Below are 21,593 nucleotides of genomic sequence, written 5' to 3'. Positions count from 1 at the left end.
CTGCACCTGTTTAGCACGTTTCCTGGCGTCGTCCAGCAGTCGTCCTCTCTCCACAGAGCGCTGAACCACTTTCTCCCAGCGGCTCTGAACGCTCAGCAGGAGGTTTTTGATCAGCACCACGTCCTGTTTCTGACTGAAGTACTTCAGGTGTGTTCCTGTCTTATCCAGCTCCATGATCTGATCCCGGTGAGAGTTCACCTCCGTCACGAACACCTGCCGAAAAAACACACAGGATCAGTTTTAAGAGGGTATCTGCAGAATTGAGACTTTTTAAGACCTTTTAAATTAATTCATTCATTAATTTTCCTTTGGCTTAGTCTGATTTATCAGAGGTTGCCACAGCGGAATGAACCGCCAACTATTACAGCCATACACCCATTCACATGCACTTCTGATGGCTACTTCCAGCAGGATAACGCACAATGTCATAAAGCTCAATCATCTCAGACTGGTGAACATGACGATGAGTACACTGTACTCGAATGGCCTCCACAGTCACCAGATCTCAATCCAATAGAGCAGATTTGAGATGTGGTGGAATGGAAGATTGGCATCATGGATGCGCAGCCGACAAATCTGCAGCAACTGCGTGATGCTATCATGTCAATATGGAGCAAAATCTCTGAGGAATATTTCCAGTAGCTTGCTGAATCTCTGCCACGAAGGATTAAGGCGGTTCTGAAGGCAAAAGTGGGTCTAACATGGTACTAGTAAGGTGTACCTAATAAAGTGGCCGGTGAGTGTATATGAAGTAATAAATCATCTCAAAGCTCTGACCTTATGCTCGTCTATCTGGAACATGATGGTCTCCAGGATGAGTGAGGCAGGAGACACCATGGTGAGTGTCTGTTCGGCCTGCGTCAGCCAGTTAATGAAATCCTGCAGTGAGTTATGGAAGTCTGTGGCCATCGCCAGAGCCTCCTCCAGTTTGACCTGGACACATTAAAACACACATTAACACACACAGTTGATCTTGAAACTGAGATTCAGATTGTAAATTGAGCATTAAATTCATAGATGCACTACATAAAGATGTGCTCCCTTGTCTGTATTTTAGTCCAAATATCTTAAGACTCTTAAATCAAGAAGCCTTTTTTTAGACAAGCAAAAAATATTGTCTTGTTTTCAGAAATAATGTCAACATTAGGTGTTTTTTTTTAATAAAACACACATAATAATCTTGTTTTCGCTTTGAATTCGACTAAATCTGTGGACTTTTTGTTTTGCTATTTCTGTGGATAATTTTGTCAATTTTCTATGGAATGATTCTGAGTGCAAAGGAGCTGAAAACCTAAATAACATAAAACAAATGATGACTCTTTACTTTTTTCCAAGCTTTAAAATTCTAATTTAATCAATGAGAACCACTTGTTCGGTAATCAAAGATATCCAGTAGTATATATCCACTCTCATAGAAAATATTACGTTACAAATTATATAGAATAGACAAATCAAGATTTACATATTCAGTAATATAACAGAAATATTTAGCCTGAATGAATAAGTACATTTATATATGTTTACATAAGTAAATAGTTAAAAATAAGGGCCAACATCCTCCAGAATTATCTTCGGATTTCATTGTGTGCAGAATCAGTTTGGGTTTACAGTTGAAGTCAGAATTATTCACTCCCCCTTTGATTTATTTATTTTTCTTCTTTTTTTAAATATTTCCCAAATGATGTTTAACAGATTCAGGAAATTTTCACAGTATGTCTGATAATATTTTTTCTTCTGGAGAAAGTCTTATTTGTTTTATTTGGGCTAGAATAAAAGCAGTTTTTAATTTTTTAAACACCATTTTATGGACAAAATTATTAGCCCCTTGAAGCTGTATGTTTTTTCGCTAGTCTACAGAACAAACCATCGTTATACAATAAATTGCCTAATTACCCTAACCTGTTAATATAATTAACCTAGTTAAGCCTTTAAATGTCACTTTAAACTCTATAGAAGTATCCTAAAAAACATCTAGTCTAATATTATGGGCTGTCATCATGGCAAAGAGAAAATAAATCCATTATTATAAGAGTTATTAAAACTATTATTTTTGAAAATTGTGGAAAAAAATAAACAGGGGGGCTAATAATTCTGACTTCGACTGTACATCTGTCTTTAAAATGTGAACATTGATTCTACCCCAGTATTTTTAATGGAGCTTCAGTGCTTGCTACTGACGGCGCTTGCGTTTACACTCTTTCATCTCGTTTTCCGCTTCAACAACTAAACAAATGCTTAAGTCTGTTTAACTGACTGTATTTTATTTACATTACAACATCGATGCTGTAAAAGCAACCGTATGAAATTGAAAATAGTCACATTAACCTTTAACCGGAGGTTTATCGATAGGGAAAACAACACTAGCGAATAGCCCATTGTGCTTGCTAAGAAAAGCTAGTAACAAGCCAGCACTTGCTATTTCCTGGAACAAGATGTTATGTTTTGCGGTCTGAATCCTTTTCCTACTGTCACTGGAGGATATGAGACACAGGAGCTTCTCTTGGATCATAATCACACGCTGATCTCATCCCGCAGATTCTGACTCACTGTACTGTGATGTGGTGTCTGCTTAGCGTCAGATGAGAGGAGATATATTTGTGAAATCTGCCAGATCTAATGGATGACTTCAGTGCTACAGACCAGGCTCTGTGTGGTCAGGTTGTTAGTAAAAAGATCCTGATTTAACACAGCTACATGAGTCAGGTTTACATGGCAACACTTTGCAATATGGTTGTATTAGCGCATTTACTGACATCAACAAACAATGAACAACATTTATTCCAGTGTTTATTCAGTTTCGTTAACGTTAGGTAATTAAAATAAGGTTGTTCGTTCTTGTTTACTCACACTAACGATAAGCATGAAATTGGATGTTAATAATGCATAGGGATGTAACGGTATCAGAATGTCACGGTACGGTAATACCTCGGTATGAATGGCACGGTACGGTATTTATTAAATAATTTACAGGAAAAACAAAACTAATGATAAGACTCGAAAAAAGTGCCAAGTGTTTATTTACCTCAGCACTGAACATATCAATGACATACTAATTAGCCATCTATCTGTAAGCTTTGAAACAGGAACTTCAATTTTTAAATTTTAATAACAAAAAACTATTAAACCATATAAAAAAATAAAGTTTCAATTTAGTATTGTTGAAAACTCATCACATTCAACATTTAATCACTCACTCACTCAGACAGAGATGGGGTTTTTAAGGAAAATGATCATATAACTATAATCTGGTAAAAGCTGGGATCTCTGGGCATGTCCCCTGCAACAGAAATAAACCCCTCTCATTTGGGACTGAGGTTTCTGGGACAGAGAGATATGATTTAGCCAAGGTGGACAGCAGTGGGTAACGTTGTGCATTGTCTTTCCACCACTTGAGAGGACAAGCCATGAGTGAGATAGAGGTCTCTTTACGGTACAAGTCAATAGCCCCTTTCACACAGTGATACCGGTAAATATCCGGAAAATTTCCGGAACGACTTTACCGGTATATTGAAAAAAGCGCTGTTCACACAGGCGAGGACGTTACGGAAATTTTCCGGAAAAGAGCATTCACACATCCATTCCAAAATACCGGTAAATTCTGACATCATTCACCACAAATGAGCTTTAAACGGCTGCGCTTGTGTTTGTAAACATTTGACTAAATTACAAACTCTGTGGATGATCAATATTGTGAACAACTTTCGCATGTCGAGATGTTCATAATATGTGCGTGTGCAGGCACTCACAGGCTGTTTCAAAGGCGCACGCAAAGCTTAAAGGTAAACAGCGGCTTGTCATAAGCATCTCATCGATGATTATTTACACAGTTGGCATTAAGAAGAACATATAAACGTGATCTGACTAACTTCTAGCAGCTAAATGTGTCTGGAAAAATATTCAAAGGCTTTTATTCTCATAAACCGCGCGGACGTAAATGCGTCTGACTGTTGTGATTGGCTAAAGCAGACGTCTCACGTCAGCACGTTCTAGACGTGCACGCGCTTATTACGGGAATCTTCCTTCTGCATTCACACAGCGCAGCATTCCGGCAAATTACCGGTAATGTCACAACTTCTCTTTCCGGAAAATAGCCAGAACGAATTTACCGGTATTTTCAAAAAGGACCTGTTCACACATACAACTGCCGGCAATTTTCCGGAAAGGTCTGTATGTGTGAAAGGGGCTAATGTCTGCATCAATCTAACAAGTGTGCTGTGTTCTGCAGTCCCCATGACTGCTATTAGTCGTATTCCCCGACTTATATTTCACCACAGTCTGGCAGTGCCTGCATACTGTTTTTGTCTTCGTCTGTCACCTTTTCCCCCTTTTCATATCTTTTTAGAGAGAAACCGAAATGCTTCCACACATCTGATTTAAACCCCACTTTAGGTTCGATCATTTCCTCTTCCTCTTTTGATCTTCGATCATTTTTCTTCCCCGCTTCTAGCAGCACACTCCATTTCCGCATTACTGGATCTGTAGTGACAACAGACCGCAAAGGATGATGGCCACGCCTGGGCTGATGGGAATTGTAGTTCCCGCTACCTCCCGTTCGCTTCATTCGCCTGAGCAAACTTTTCTCAGAAATATAGTTTTATTGAGTCATGCGCCTACGGTAATATTGAAAACAATTACTATTGCGGTATGACGGTGTTTACAATATTGCTACATCCCTAGTAATGATTAATCAATGCTGTGTAAGTATTGCTCATTATTAGGTTATGTTACTAAATACATTTACTAATGAAACCTTATTTTACGTGAATCTTGCGTTACCAAAGATGAATAGATACTATATTAAATGTATTGTTTATTATTTGTTCACGTAAGTAAATCAACTAACTACGTCGTACCATGTTGTAAAGTGTTCCCAAAAAATACATTTAAAGATGACACGGCTGAGTAAACGATGACAGAAGTGGAGTTTTTGGCTGAGCTATTCATTTATTCCACTTCAGCACCTTTTCACAGACAACACGCAACCCGAGTTTGTTCTGTAGTGATTTAGAGCTCAGTTTGGCATGTGCTCAAGTGCAAAAAAAGATTTATTAGACCAAATCAAAGCAAACGGCTCACAGATCTGATATCACAGCTACAGCTGAAGCTCACAGTGTTTCCTCTAATATTTGTTCCTCTGGAGAAAGTCTTATTTGTTTTATTTCGGCTAGAATAAAAGCAGTTCTTATTTAATTAAACCCATTTTAAGCTCAATATTATTCGCCCCTTCAGCAATATTAGTGTTGGATTGTCTCCAGAACAAACCACTGTTATACAATGACTTGCCTAATTACCCTAACTTCACCATAATTACCCTAGTGAAGCCTTTACATGTCACTTTAAGCTGAATACTAGTGTCTTGAAGAATATCTAGGCTAATATTATGTGGTCATCATGACAAAGAGAAAATAAACCAGTTATTAGACTTGAGTTATTAAGGAAATTAGTTAGCCTTCATAGACTGGATATGGTAAATCAGACGCACCTTCCTCTCTTTGACTTTGGCCTGAACACTCTCCCACTTGTCCTGCAGGTTGCGCAGGTCCAGTTCGGTGGTGCTGTCTTGACCTTCAGGGGTCATGGCCAAAATCTGCTGTCCTCGCTCAAGGAGATGCTTGTATATTTCCTCCTTTACCTCCAGCGTACTGCAGAGCTCCTGCAAACACATACATGCGCACACACACACACACACACACACACACACACGCATCATGTTTACTGTGCAAAGAAAAATGTATTATGTTTGAGTGTTGATGTTAAGCAGAAAGAGTAAAGAGTGTGTTTTGAGGTGCAAAACCTCTAAGTGGCATCTGAAATGTTTACTGAACAGTTCAATAATGTCATTTTTATGTCAATGAATAGTTTCTTTTGTTCACTCAAAAGTGAAAAATTCAAGTTTCTGTCTTCTGTTGAATGCTAAATATTATATTATGAAGAAAGCTGAAAGCCTGTAACCATTGACTTCTATAATAGAAAAAACAAATACTATGGATACTGTCAGTGGTTACAATGACAAATATTAACTCAATGGTTACAGGTTTTCAGCTTTCTTCATAATATATTCTTTAGCATTCAACAGAAGACAGAAACTTTTATTTTTCACTTTTGGGTGAACTAACCCTTCAAAAGAACCTCAAAAGAAAATATCTCTTTAATTCCCTTAAAAAAATGTAATATATAAATTTATAATATATAAATATATATATACAATTTTATGTTTAAGGTAATTAAAGCTATACATATATATAATATATATATATATATATATATATATATATATATATATATATATATATATATATATATATATATATATATATATAATAGTATTGTCATATAATACATCGCATCCCAAATAATTCACATTTACAAGATATATTTGTGCGTACTGTGTATATTTTTGTGTATATGAATAAATCCATGACTTTATTGTGTGAAATGCTTATAATTTTAAAATGCTTATATTTAAATATAACTACTTATATATAGTACAAATTATATATAAATATATGAATATAGTTTTTCTGCATATTCTTATGTTATATACATATACAGTCAGAACTATTAGCCCTCCTTTGAATTTTATTTTCTTTTTTGAATATTTCCCAAATTATGTTTAAGGGAGCGATGAAATTTTCACAGTATGTCTGTTTATTTGTTCTTCTGGAGAAAGTCTTATTTGTTTTATTTCGGCTAGAATAAAAGCAGCTCTTAATTTTTTAAACACCATTTTAAAGTCAATATCATTAGCCCACTTAATCTATATTTTTTTTCGATAGTCTGCAGAACAAACCATCGCTATATAATAACTTGCCTAATAACCCAAACCTGCCTAGTTAACCTAATTAACCTAGTTAAACCTTTAAATGTCACTTTAAGCTGTATAGAAGTGTCTTGAAAAATATCTAGTCTAATATTATTTACTGTCATCATGACAAAGAGAAAGTAAATCAGTTATTAGAGATGAGTTATTAAAACTATATGATTAGAAATGTGTTGAAGAAATCTGCTCTCCGTTAAACAGAATTTGGGGGAAAAAAATAAACAGGGGGGCTAATAATTCTGACATCAACTGTATATATATATATATATATATGTGTGTGTAAATACTAACTTTTAACTTTTTTCTTGGGTTTAATCGTGTAACAGCACTATTATATATATATATATATATATATATATATATATATATATATATATATATATATATATATATATATATATATATATATTATAAAACTATAAAACATATGTTTTTTCCATAGAAACAGAATTAGTTTAGAATTATTTTATGTTGAATAAACAAAGAAAACAAGTCGAATGGGTTTAGATTCTGGTGAGGTTGATGCAGTAATAACTGATGTTTATTTTTAAAAAGCTTTTATTTTTGTAAGCGAGTCTTTCTTTTATAATTTGCTTTAATAAACCAAAATAAGCATAACTGATGTCAATAACAAAAGCACAAATCATGTGACGACGATGGCTAAACTAGTATTGATTTTAGCGACTGATTAGAATTTGATTCTGAAAACAGAAAACAGCTTAGAGATTTGTCATGTAGTATAATTGAAGAAAAAAAAGATTGTTGATTGTGTTTATTAGTGTGTGTGTGTGTGCGCACACATACCAGATGAGTGTTAAGCTGCTCGCGGGCCGTGTCTGGTAAACCTCCGACAGCTTTAGATGCTAACAGCTGACGCTCGCTGTCTTTCAGCCACCGCTGCATGTCTTCAATCTCACCATGGAAACCTTGAGCCTGGAAAACACAGAAGAATACACTTCATACACAATACATTTCACACACACACGCACACATTCATTAGCGCTGAGTGTTGTTCACAGCGCACCGGCCTGATGAATGAGCGCACATTATTAGCCCTAAAATGCCAAGTTTGCAAGAATTCTGAATCCAGAACAATAGTGTCTGGCCTTGCACAAGCACACACAATAAACAGACAGATCTGCTCTCCTTGTGACAGTCTGTGCAGCACTAAATGTTTTTCAGGTTATTAAGTTAGACTAATGTGTCTGAGGTAAAGACTTTTATTATTTTTCGAATATTTCTCAAGTTCAAGGACAATTCTCTCATAATTTTTTGAAGAAAATCTTTACAGTCTCCTTCAAAAAACATTTTTTTATTTTCACTATTGTCCCTAGTTAACATAATTAACCTAGTTAAGCCTTTAAATGGCCCTTTAGGCAAAATAACTAGTGAAAAAACTGTTCTCTTCCCTCCATTAAAGGGCCATGACACCCCCCTCTTTCGGTTAAAGTCTACTTCAGAATTTTTTCAAAAGATGCATGATTAATGGGCGGAGCTCCGCGAGCATCGGGCAGGAGTGGGCGTGGCCAGCAGGGGAGAAGGGGAGCGAATAACTGCTGTTGTCAGTTATAGCTCACAAAATGAGACACAAAGAGGAGACGCATGAGTTTATAGTTTACAAAGTTAAAATGCAAAGAAATGAACAGTGATTTAATGCCCTGCTACATTTGTTATTTGTAATTTCATATACAGACAACCACAATTTATATCATTATAAAGATGTGTGTTCATGTAAACACTATATATGAGGACTTCTCCCTCAATCCCTGTATCCAGCAGACTCAGTGCAGCAGGTCTCCTGACCCGTTTATTTTAACCATTAGCCCTGCTGGTAATCTGGAGGATTTAGGCGAACACAGCAGCACGGCGATGTGTCTGAATGTGAACGAACTCCTGATAAAAGACAGCGTCCGCCATTCTCTAATTCTCGTGCTGCTCTCCCGACAAAAATGCTAGCAGCACGCACACAGCTTTGCTGTATGATCGGCCCTGACAAGATCGCGGGGGAAAACATGCAACAAACCCCGTGGATCATGGAAACAATCGCATATGAGCCTTCATGAACGGCTGAATACTGTGCCGTGGTTTCCGTGTCTCTCAGCTCGGGCTTGACACTGGCAGGTCTGGCAGGTCTCATGAATAATTAAGCAGCCGGCTCTTCTCATAGGATAAGAAAACTCGGCTATGAATAATAATGAGAAACCGACGCATCATCATTGCACTTGCAGTTCTGCGCTACGTCGCCGATTTTGATCCCGCCCCAAAAATCATTTTAAACCCGGAAGCTGAAATTAGCTGACAAAAGCTCAAAATTAACCAGTTTTCCCCACAATTAAAGCTGACAGGTGCTAACATTGTCTTAACTGATGCTCAACACACACACATCTGTTAATACAAAAAAAAAGTTCTCCGGGGTGTCCTGAACCTTTAAAGGTGCAGTATCTAAGTTTGACACCCGGTGGTTGAACTAGGTATTGCATTCCTGGATCAAAACAAACACAAGCGCAGGTTGCCAGATTGAGACCAAAAGAACCGAGTTTGATTATCGAGACTAAAGGTTGATTGAAATCATGTTCTATTTAAAAGCAGCGGTACCTGATAGAGGGAATATTTTCCATATTAAAAGGAGTTTTTGTCCTAAACCAACACCTCGAATTGATATATTAGAAACAGCCTGAACAACAGGATAAACAGACGATGATCAGCTCAGGTACTCCCCCATGTCCTGTATTCAGTGTTAAATGCTAATAATGTGTGTTTGAGCGCCATTTTACATGACATTTATTGCCATACTACTGAAAGCAGAAGCAGATAGTTCAGCTCAATTCCGGTAAATAAAATGAACCGCTTAAAATTGAACTTCAGAACTAAAACTCAGTGCAAACCAACACATAACAGTGATTCCGCATCTACATTTAATAATGTTTAAGAGCTTTAATATGTATTAATTAGAATATAAAGCTGACCATTGTGCTGGAGTGCAGTGAGTGCACTATTCTGAGCTTCTGCATGGCTGTATTTACATTTCTGTCCTGTTTTGTCTGGTGCAAACAGCCAAATTGCTCACCTAATGTTTACGTTCGTAATATTCATATTATTTGCTAATTAATAATCTAATGTGGAACTCTGAATCTGCATCTCATTTCAGAGTCTGCTTCTGTCCATCGGGGGCCATCCTTTCGGTCACGAGCGCATGCTTTGAAAGCCTTCCTGAATAATGAATGAATGAAATATGCGATTTTTTACCAAGGCAACCCGGGGTGCTGAAATATAATTGGCTAAACTGGCATTGAGCGGGTTAAAAAACCAAAACAAATACAGTCATTCTGACTTTTGTTTAAGTAGACTATCTGATCTCAGCATTGTTTTTTTGGATAAAGCACCTTTAAACATCACTTGGAAAATATTTAGAAATTTAATTTTGTATAATTAAAAATAATTTTGTCTTTAAAAATTCAGCAAGTTTTGGATGCAAGCACTGTTTATTAATTAGTGCTTTAATCTTTTTGGAGTAATTCTTCAAATTAAATATCCTGAACAATTGTTTTGACATCAGTGTTTTTCTTAAAACTAACGTTGAGTCTCGAATTCAAGAATTCATTCATTCATTTACTTGTCGGCTTAGTCCCTTTATTAATCTGGGGTCGCCACAGTGGAATGAACTGCCAACTTATCCAGCATATGTTTTACGCAGCGGATGCCCTTCCAGCTGCAACATCACATTCACACTCATACACTACGAATAATTTAGCTCACCCAATTCCCCTGTACTACATGTGTTTGGACTGTAGGGGAAACTGGAGCACCTGGAGGAAACCAACGCGAACACAGGGGGAACATGCAAACTCCACACAGAAATGCCAACTGACCCAGCCAAGGCTCGAACCAGTGACCTTCTTGCTGTGAGGCGATTGTGCTACCCACTGCGCCACCATGCTGCGCCCTATATCAAGAATGTATCGTAATATTTAAGCTCAGATCAGGAACATAATATTCTGTGCAACTTTTCCTGATTCTTTATTAGCAAATTCTAATAATTCAGTGTCAACTTTACATTTTGCACATCAAAGCAGATCTGTGTGTTGAGCTGGTTGACCGATCAGTTTGTTTAGAGGCTTGCTTGACCAGTGGTTTGACTGGGTTGCCAGATCTGTGTGTTGAGCAGGTTGCCAGATTAATTGTCGAGCGGGTTGCCAGATCAGTGTGTTGAGCGGGTTGACAGATCAGTTTGTTTAGAGGCTTGCTTGACCAGTGGTTTGACTGGGTTGCCAGATCTGTGTGTTGAGCAGGTTGCCAGATTAATTGTCGAGCGGGTTGCCAGATCAGTGTGTTGAGCGGGTTGACAGATCAGTTTGTTTAGAGGCTTGCTTGACCAGTGGTTTGACTTGGTTGCCAGATCTGTGTGTTGAGCAGGTTGCCAGATCAGTGTGTTGAGCGGATTGCCAGATCAGTGTGTTGAGCGGGTTGCCAGATCAGTGTGTCGAGCGTGTTGCCAGATCAGTATTGTTGTCTGACCTGCAGCAGGGCAGAGTCCAGAAGCTGGCGTCTCTGCTCCGTCTTCTCCAGGATGTTCTTCCAGCGCTGGTTCAGGTTCTCCAGCTTGTTCTGCAGGCCACGAGCCTCTTCTCCAGCACTGGACTCCATCAGGTCACATCCGGCCCGGTTCACCGCCTCCACCGTGCTCTTATGGGCCAGAACATCATTCTGCAACACCTGAGAGAAACACACGACAGACGCTTTGATTTTATGCTCATAATTCACCATTTCAGTGTTTGGGTGTCATATATATTTGAAGTTTCTGCTTTCAGGGGAGATTTACTACTGATCACAGAACTGTGCTTCCCTGACCAGGTGTGCATTAATTTTGCAAATATGAATTGCATTAGTGATTTGTGTGGTGTAATTCTCAGCTTGGTTTCTGCATGACTTACGTGGTGTTTCGCAAGCTCGATCTCGATGGCTTTTGGGTCTCCGCAGGCCTTCCTCTGTTCCCCGAGCAGTTCTTCAGTGTGTGTGAGCCAGGTCAGAAGTTCATCTAAAGCGTGCTGGAACTGGCCGAGAGCCAACAGCGCCCCCTCCAGCTTGTGCTACAAGACAAACAACAGTCAGAAGCTCTTATACAACTATAATATTAAATTATAAAATATAATAAAATATAATATAATATAATATAATATAATATAACAAAATATAATGTAAAAAAATATAATATAAAATAATATAATATTAAATTATAAAATTTAATAAAATATAATATAATATAATTAATATAATTTTATATAATATGACATAATAAAATATAATATATTAAAATATAATATAAAATAATAAAATATAACATAATATAATAAAATATATTATAATATAACAAAATATAATATAATAAAATATAATATAAAATCATAAAATAAAATAAAATAAAATAAAATAAAATAAAATAAAAAAATATATAATACAATACAATACAATACAATACAATACAATATAATATAATATAACAAAATATAATGTAACAAAATATAATATAAAATAATAAAATATAACATAATATAATAAAATAAAATATAATTTAATATAATTAATATAATATTATATAATATAACATAATAAAATATAATATATTAAAATATAATATAAAATAATAAAATATAACTTAATATAATAAAATATAATATAATATAACAAAATATAATATAATAAAATATAATATAAAATCATAAAATAAAATAAAATAAAATAAAATAAAATAAAATATAATATAATATAATATAATATAATATAATATAATATAATACAATACAATACAATACAATATAATATAATATAATATAATATAATATAATATAATATAATATAATATAATATAATATAATATAATAGCGCTTGATGTTGACTATAGAGTTGAGATCCTGCCTGTGTCTGACCTGTCTGTTGATGATCTTCTTATCCAGGTTTTCCCAGAGCATCTTGAGCTCGTTCATCGGCTCTGAGATGGAGGTTCGGTCGTCTTCATCCATCACCTTCTTCAGCAGGAGCCCGGCCTGATGGTTCAGCCTCTCCATCTCAATCTGCAGCTGGTAGGCGTCCCCTTTAAACTCCTGCACACACACACAACATTATATATTACAGTCCAGTTTCTCTAAAGCTTTATCTATAACCAGTTACATTAGTTCACCTCTAATTTCTTTCCACAGCATTATTGGTTAAACTTTCACCAATGCAGAGGGTTAAAGCAACGGTGTAAGATGAGTCAAAGTGTGTAAACACAGCTGCGGTGTGCGCTGACGGCTCAATTATAGCCATCAAACAATCAGAAATCAAAGAGACTACAGATAAAGAGCTTCAAACTTTGATGTGGACCAGCTATGGCTTTGCAAAAAAGCACCGCATCATGGGTATGAGAAAATCTCCCACACACACACAAACATGTTGGTATTGCTGGTTTATGAGGACTCTCCATAGGCGTCATGTAAAAAACAGCTTATTATATGGCCTCACCCCTAAAGCCAACTCTAATAGGTAGCGTGGGAAAGTTTGAATGTCATTAAATATGATTTTAAAGTGTTTTGAATTACAAGGACACAAAGCATGTCCTCATAAACCACCTTTATAGAGTACAACTAGGTCATAACCTTGTCATCAAACAATCAGAAATCAAAGAGACTGCAGATAAAGAGCTTCAAACTTTGATGTGAATCAACTATGACTTTGAGAAAAAGCACCACGTCATGGGTATAAGAGAAAATCTCCGACACACATTGGTATTGGTGGTTTATAAAGACTGTCCATATGCGTGATGCATTTTATACTGTAAAACAGCTTATTATATGGCCTTATCATCTGTTATTAATCATGATATAAGGTGTTTGAATTACAAGGACACAATGCATTTCCTCATTAACCAACTTTATTAAGTACAACTGTCATAACCTTGTTATTATATAAATTGCTGTCCTTGTAAACCACCAAAACCAACAGACACAAAAATATGTTGTTGGTATATGTGGTTTAGGAAGACTGTCCACCGGCTTTATGTGTTTGATATTGTAAAAAATGGCTTATTATATGGCCTTACCCCTAAACCCAACCTTCACAGGAACCATAAAAAATGTTGAATGTCATTAAATATGATTTTTAAATGTTTTGTATTACAAGAACACAAGACATGTCCAAATAAAACTATTTCATGAAGTACAACTTCATAACCATGTCACTATATAAAATGCTGTCCTTGTAAACCACCAAAATGAGCACACACACGCACACTCACACTCACACATGTTGGTATTGATGGTTTATGAGGACTCTCCATAGACGTAAAATATTTTATATTGTAAAACCGACTTATTGTATGGCCTTACCCCTAAACCCAAACTACACAGGAGACAAAGCAAATGTTGAATGTCATTAAATATGAATTTAAAGTGTTTTGATTTACAAGGACACACGACATGTCCTCATAAAACACTTTTATTAGGTACAACTAGGTCATAACCATGTCTTTGTTTAAATTGCTTTCCTTGTAAACCACCAAAACAGAACACACGCATTTACATTGTTGGTATTGGTGCTTTATGAGGACTTTACATAGGCGTAATCAATTTTATACTGTAAGAAACGGCTCATAATATGGCCTCATCCCTAAACCCAATCCTCAAAGGAAATGCAGCAAATGTTGAATGTAATTAAAAGTGATATTTTTAAGTGTTTTGAATTACAAGGACACAAGGTATGTCCTCATAAACCACCTTTATAGAGTACAGCTAGGTCATAACCATGTTATTATATACATTTCAGTCCTTGTAAACCACCAAAAACAGCAAACACACATTAAAACAAGACCTTCAGCTCATATTGCCCTTCCTTAACCTTCAATACATGTATAGTGTATTGCTCTTTATGATGTAGAGTTTGTTTCTATATAGTTTTAGTATATCTCTGTCATTTATTCTTTAGTTTATGCTTTTATTTTTGGCATTATTATTATTTAACCTCCCGTATTCCTGTATTTTGTTTATTACATGCTCATTGTTACATGCTGCTCATCTACATCATATTTTTGTTTTGTGTTCACATAACTTCAAATTAAAATAATACAAAATTGATGGCAAAACAATACCTTCAGTTCCTCGATCTGCTGTTTGACAGTCTCCAGGTCTGTGCCCACGGGCGACATTGAATCCAGCTTGCCCTCCATAATGTCCACCGAGTCAAACATGTTCTGCAGAAAAGGCGAAACTATTGTCACAACATCTGAGCTTCAGTTTCACTCGTAGCCTCCATACAAAAGTGGCTCAGATGACAGAAAACGAACAAAACCAAGACACACCTAAAGCTATTCTACTCAAATATGGCCTTTTGGGAAACTGGATGAGCATTACCATTCTTCTACATTAGACACAAAAAATACTGGTCAATGGCTGTTTTTTACAACATTGTTCAGTATATCTTCAATTGTGTTGAACAGAAGGCAGGCTCAGAACAAATTAGAGTAAATGAAGACAGAATGCTCATTATTTGGGTGAACTATCACTTTAAGAAACATCTGATTAGCAACATACTGTAGCAGTACACTTGAATCAATTAGTCAACAGGCATAAAAACCATTTCTCTCTCTCTCTCTGTGTGGATCACACCACATGAATCACCGAATGAATGTGTGTTTTCCTCTATGAGCACATTCAGCTGACTGTAAACTCTGATCTGTGGTCAGTGTGTGTCATATTATTAACCTGGAGGCTGTCCTGGAACTGAACCGCTGCCTGCATGGCCTCCTCCAGAATCTCCACTCGCTCCTTCCACGTCTTATTCAGGGTTTCCCAAGCGGAGTTCACCTGTGGGACGCACAAGAACATATTTTCAGCTCACACTTTCAAGATGAAAAGTGTCAAAAAAAACAAAATCATGTTTATGACAGATTTATGACAAGCTTTGTTGTCTTAGTAATGCCAAGACAAAAAAAAACAATATGTGATGTGTTTGTTTACGTGAAGTTGTCATAATAAACAATGCCATCGGTCCATTTAAAGAGCCTCTATTATGCATTGTAAAAGGTCATATTTTGGTTTTGGGGGTCTCCACCAGCTGTTTAAGTAGTCAGAGTTCAATTATATTGTTCAATTATAATGATTAATATATATATATATATATATATATATATATATATATATATATATATATATATATATATATATATATATATATATATATATACACACACACACACACAAAATAAATAAATATATATATATATATATATATATATATATATATATATATATATATATATATATACACACACACACACACACACACACATACACATACATATATATATATATATATATATATATATATATATATATATATATATATATATATATATACACACACACATACATATATATATACACATTTATATATATATATATATATATATATATATATATATATATATATATATATATATATATATATATATATATATATATATATATACACATATATTATTATTATTATTATTATTATTTCTTTTTTTGTCAATTAATTTTGTGGTTAAAAGTATCGGTTTAGGCACCGTTTTGGCACCGGTACCATTTTAAAAGTATCGATTTAGCACCGGTTTCAAAAAAACCCCAAACGATACCCAACCCTAGCGATAATGCGAGGTATTTCTGCAAAAATAAACTTCAACCACTGACTCTTCACAGCCTCATCTCTGGGTAGGGAAATGGTATGGCTTTATTCTGCGTACCTCGTCTATGCTCTTCTTGATGACTGGTTTATCTGGTTCTCCACATGCCGTCATGAGCTCTGCTCCCAGATTCTGGACCACGTTCAGTTCCTCCTGCAGGCCGTCGATCTCTTCTCTGAAGCCCTGCGGAGAACAAACGAATCAGTGAAGAAGCTGCAGAAGGCTGGATGAAGATCTGTGCATCAAGATCAGGTCAATCCTGCAGACCTCCACGGACTCCTGCTGCTGTTTGACCACTGACGGGTCGACCCCGGGCTCCTCCAGCTCCTTCAGCAGCTCCTGCGTGTCTTTAATGGTGACGATGAGAGCGCAGTGATCACACCAGAACTTCTCCGCCAGGTCCATTACGTCCAGCAGCTTGGCTTCTCTCTCCTCCAGAAGAGCTTGGATGTCGGTCCATAGAAACACCATCTGATCCAGCTTATCTTGAACCGCTTCAGATCAAAACAAAGAAGAGGGGCGTCAAATCAATGCTTTAAAGGGCACCTATTATGCAAAAGTCACTTTTATAAGGGGTTGTGTGTCAGGAGTGTGTGAATATAACCAGCCTCTAATGGTAAACGTGTATTAATTCTATTGTTTATAATCAGGCTTGATCAAAACAGCCTGCAGAAACACTTTGATTGACATTCTCCCTTTCTATGATGTCATCAGAGGGGGAAAGCCCCGCCCACTAAAGACCATCTCTCCCTCATTAGCATAAGACGTTAGTCTTGTTCTTGAATCTGCCACTATGCTGACACACATTCAAATGTAGCTCCGCCCTCTTTTAAAAAGAGCACACTCTCATTTGAATTTAAAGCGACAGTCACCAAAATACCACACAATTAGAATCAAACAGGGTCAGTTTCAGAGAGTTATAAAATATTATCTGTGTGGTATTTTGAGCTGAAACATGACACATTTGACCTCTTCTCAACAGGGAAAACCAGCAACAATCAATCATGCATGATTATCTGCTGTCATGGCTTCGCAGTCAAAAAATGTGATTATAATGGAAGTCAATGGGGCAAAAACAGCCCCCAACATAACCAAAGGGGGTCAATTTAAACAGTACACTAAGGTATAATCATAGGGGCTGGTTTTAGAAGAGCGTTTCAGTCGACTCTTCAAATATAAATGTTTTAATTCTGCCATGTTTACCTTTGGCTGAGAGGTCTTTGTCTGCTCCTTGCGAGCGTGCGATCATCTCCTCTCCTCTCTGTTTGAGCGTCTCGTACGACGGCTGAAGTTTCTCCAGGTCGACGCTCAGCGCTTTATTCTCGGAGATCTGCTCGCGGATCTTCTCCACCTCCACAGAGATGGAGGGAGGCTGGCGCAGGCGCTCAGAGATGCGCTCCAGAGACTCCAGCATGGGGTCGATCTTATCATGAAACTGATCACAAACACAACTTACTGCATTAATAAACTTCAAATCAAAATGCAGAATATATTCAGGGTTCCCACTTTAACCCTTAAAGACCTAGAGGTTTTTTGTGGGCACCTAACGGGCCTATTTTATTATTTTTTTTAAAAGCAGTTTTATTTTTATTTCAGCAGTCAGCCTCAAGCGTCATGTATTATTTTAAACAGGAGAATCTAAAGCTTTGTATCATTTAAAGGTCTAATCTAAAATATTTGTTGGTCCAAAAACACATGAACAGACAGAAAATACGTTTTTTTTTTAAAAGTGGTCGTCATTTAAAATAAAATAGTCGTCATTTATGACTAGTTAACTAACAGATTGTAAGTTATCTGTTGGCCATCTGTAGGTCACAGTTATATATAATTAAAAAACTGTTCACTTTTATTTGACAAGTCATTTATAACCCATTAACTAACAGATTATTAATGGGCAATTAACTAGTTATATTGGATAGTTTTAAATAATTAACAAATTATCAACTATATTTTAACAACTCATTTATTATCCTTAAACTAACCGTTTAATAATGATCTATTAACTTGTTATATTGGATAATTATAAATAATTAAGAAACTATTCACTTTTAATTAACAAGTCATTTATACCCATTAACTAACAGTTTATTAATGATCTATTAATTATTATTTATCAAGTCATTTATAACCCATTAATTAACAGTTTATTAATGATCTATTAACTAGTTTTAATGGATAGTTTTAAATAATTAACAAACTATTAACTATTATTTAACAAATCATTTATAACCCATTAACTAACAGTTTATTAATGGGCTATTAACTAGTTTTAACAGATAGTTAGAAATGAATAACAGCTTATTAACTTTAATTTGACAAGTCATTTATAACCCATTAACTAACAGTTTATTAATGATCTATTAACTATTATTTAACAAGTCATTTATAACCCATTAATTAACAGTTTTTTAATGATCTATTAACTAGTTTTAACGGATAGTTATAAATAATTAACAAACTATTAACTATTATTTAACAAGTCATTTATAACCCATTAACTAACAGTTTATTAATGGGCTATTAACTAGTTTTAACGGATAGTTATAAATAATTAACAAACTATTAACTATTATTTAACAAGTCATTTATAACCCATTAACTAACAGTTTATTAATGGGCTATTAACTAGTTTTAACGGATAGTTATAAATAATTAACAAACTATTAACTATTATTTAACAAGTCATTTATAACCCATTAACTAACAGTTTATTAATGGGCTATTAACTAGTTTTAACAGATAGTTATAAATAATTAACAAACTATTAACTATTATTTAACAAGTCATTTATAACCCATTAATTAACAGTTTATTAATGATCTATTGACTAGTTTTAATGGATAGTTATAAATAATTAACAAACTATTAACTATTATTTAACAAGTCATTTATAACCCATTAACTAACAGTTTATTAATGGGCTATTAATTAGTTTTAATGGTTAGTTATAAATAATTAATAAACTATTAACTATTGTTTAACAAGTCATATATAAGCCATTAACTAACAGTTTATTAATGATATATTAACTAGTTTTAACGGATAGTTATAAATAATTAACAACTTATTAACTTTTATTTAACAAGTCATTAATAACCCATTAACTAACAGTTTATTAATGGGCTATTAACTAGTTATATTGGATAGTTGTAAATATTAAACAAACCATTATTTAACCATTCATTTATAACCCATTAACTAACCGTTTATTAATGGGCTATTAACTAGTTATATTGGATAGTTGTAAATAATTTACAAACTATTAACTATTATTTAACCATTCATTTATAACCCATTAACTAACCGTTTATTAATGGGCTTTTAACTAGTTTTAACAGATAGTTATAATTAACAAACTAATAACTATTATTTAACAAGTCATTTATACCCATTAACTAACAGTTATTAATGATCTATTAACTAGTTTTAATGGATAGTTATAAATAATTAACAACTTATTAACTTTTATTTAACAAGTCATTAATAACCCATTAACTAACAGTTTATTAATGATCTATTAACTAGTTTTAATGGATAGTTATAAATAATTAACAAACTATTAACTATTGTTTAACAAGTGATTTATAACCCATTAACTAACAGTTTTTAATGATTTATTAACCAGTTTTAACTTTATTCTAAAGTGTTACCATGATCCGATGTGCTCCAACATTGGGCACAATCACATTAAGACTGAAACACATCTGTTTAGCTGTGCCCTTACTGATTGAGCACTGTGCTGTGTACGACAGACCGCACTATTATGTCTCTCTTTTTCCTTTTTTTTAACCTGTTTTAACAGGTTGTCAACCTTGTTTATGTTTGCTGATAACATCAAAGCACTTCACGGGACCTTTAACATGCTTTGACATTGCTTTTAAAAAATTCAGAACGCCCATGCCCTTCATATATTGAAGACGTACCTGTGTGGATTTGGATATGGCCTCATCCAGGGTGGAGGCTCTGTGTTTGACGTCCACTTTCAGCTGTCCGTACAGTCGGTCAGCTGTCTCGTATTTCTCCCTGATGGCCGTTCCCTCCGCAGGACTCAACTCCACCAGCTGAGGGCCCGTTTTATTCATCTTGTCGATGTGTGGCTTGTGCTCCGCTATCAGCTCCCTCATTTGCTGAAAACGAACCATTTAATATGGTCAGAATGAAACTCAGTGAGCTTCTAACATGATTATCAAAAACAAAACTAATAAAGGTCAAACACAATCCCACAACATATCAGGCGGATCCTGTAAAGCATCTGTCCAGAGTTGATCCTCTTAGTCTAATAAAGCATTAAGCCATTCAGGATGCTGAATTACAGTCAAGGCAACACTGTAAAAGCATGTCACAAACAGCCTTCAGAAAACACCTATACAGTCAGATATATTACATTTAACCCTTGTGTTCTGTTCAGACTGGCTCCCCTTTCGTTATGTTGGGGGCTGTTTTTGCCCTATTGACCTCCATTATAAGCACATTTTTGATTGCAAAGACATGACAGCATATGATAATGCATTCTTGACTGTTGCTTAGCTTGGCGCAAGAGTGGTTTTGAGGCGTTGCGCTAGGCTGTTTAAATAGCAAATGCATTAGCGCTCATATGTGTTCCCATAGGCGTTCTGGTCTAAAAAGGAAGGCGTTCTGAGGCGGACCGCTGGCGCGTCGCTATTTTGAGAAACTAAAATAGATTTTTCATTAGACCAAAACAAACCCGGTCTAAACTCCAGCACAGAGTTGCACCTCGCTTACACACTGCTTAATACACACAAGAGAGCAATAGGCAAATATCTTTACATATAAAAACATTTAAATATTAAGGATATATATAGGATATAATAAGAATAGATATAGGATATAAATATAAAGGATTAAAATATTACAAAACATATTATTTTCTAGCCGACAGAAATATGAAAAATCCCTGCTTTTATGTCTTCTTCATCTCGGGAGGCTTTTTCAGTTCATTCATGACAATTTGCTTTTGTATAATGTTATTATTATTAGCAATATTATTTATTATATCCATATTTATATTTGTTTTATTAAAAACAAGCTTAGATTTGTCCACCTGTCAGGTTTTAGACC

General features: G+C 35.2%; 1 protein-coding gene across 31 annotated transcripts in view; it reads right to left on the bottom strand.

The window, feature by feature from the left end:
- dst (dystonin) overlaps nt 1-21,593 on the bottom strand; it is a 291,289-nt gene that overhangs the window by 54,311 nt on the left and 215,385 nt on the right. For all 31 annotated transcript variants that reach the window (XM_087278762.1, XM_087278728.1, XM_087278746.1 and 28 more), the window contains 13 exons: nt 20,438-20,641; nt 17,718-17,949; nt 16,782-17,008; nt 16,575-16,697; nt 15,553-15,654; nt 14,940-15,041; nt 12,745-12,918; nt 11,752-11,907; nt 11,336-11,533; nt 7,625-7,753; nt 5,483-5,653; nt 778-933; nt 7-213 (listed from right to left, as the gene is read on the bottom strand). In XM_087278762.1, the coding sequence (XP_087134888.1) occupies nt 7-213; nt 778-933; nt 5,483-5,653; nt 7,625-7,753; nt 11,336-11,533; nt 11,752-11,907; nt 12,745-12,918; nt 14,940-15,041; nt 15,553-15,654; nt 16,575-16,697; nt 16,782-17,008; nt 17,718-17,949; nt 20,438-20,641 (2,181 nt within the window). The remainder of the gene's footprint in view (nt 1-6; nt 214-777; nt 934-5,482; nt 5,654-7,624; nt 7,754-11,335; nt 11,534-11,751; nt 11,908-12,744; nt 12,919-14,939; nt 15,042-15,552; nt 15,655-16,574; nt 16,698-16,781; nt 17,009-17,717; nt 17,950-20,437; nt 20,642-21,593) is intronic.

Source organism: Danio rerio, chromosome 13 (genome assembly GCF_052040795.2).
Source record: "Danio rerio strain M-AB ecotype USA chromosome 13, GRCz13ab, whole genome shotgun sequence".
Classification (NCBI taxonomy): Eukaryota; Metazoa; Chordata; class Actinopteri; order Cypriniformes; family Danionidae; genus Danio; species Danio rerio.
The sequence above is the reverse complement of the archived record's forward strand: the minus strand, read 5'-3'. Positions and strand labels throughout refer to the sequence as shown.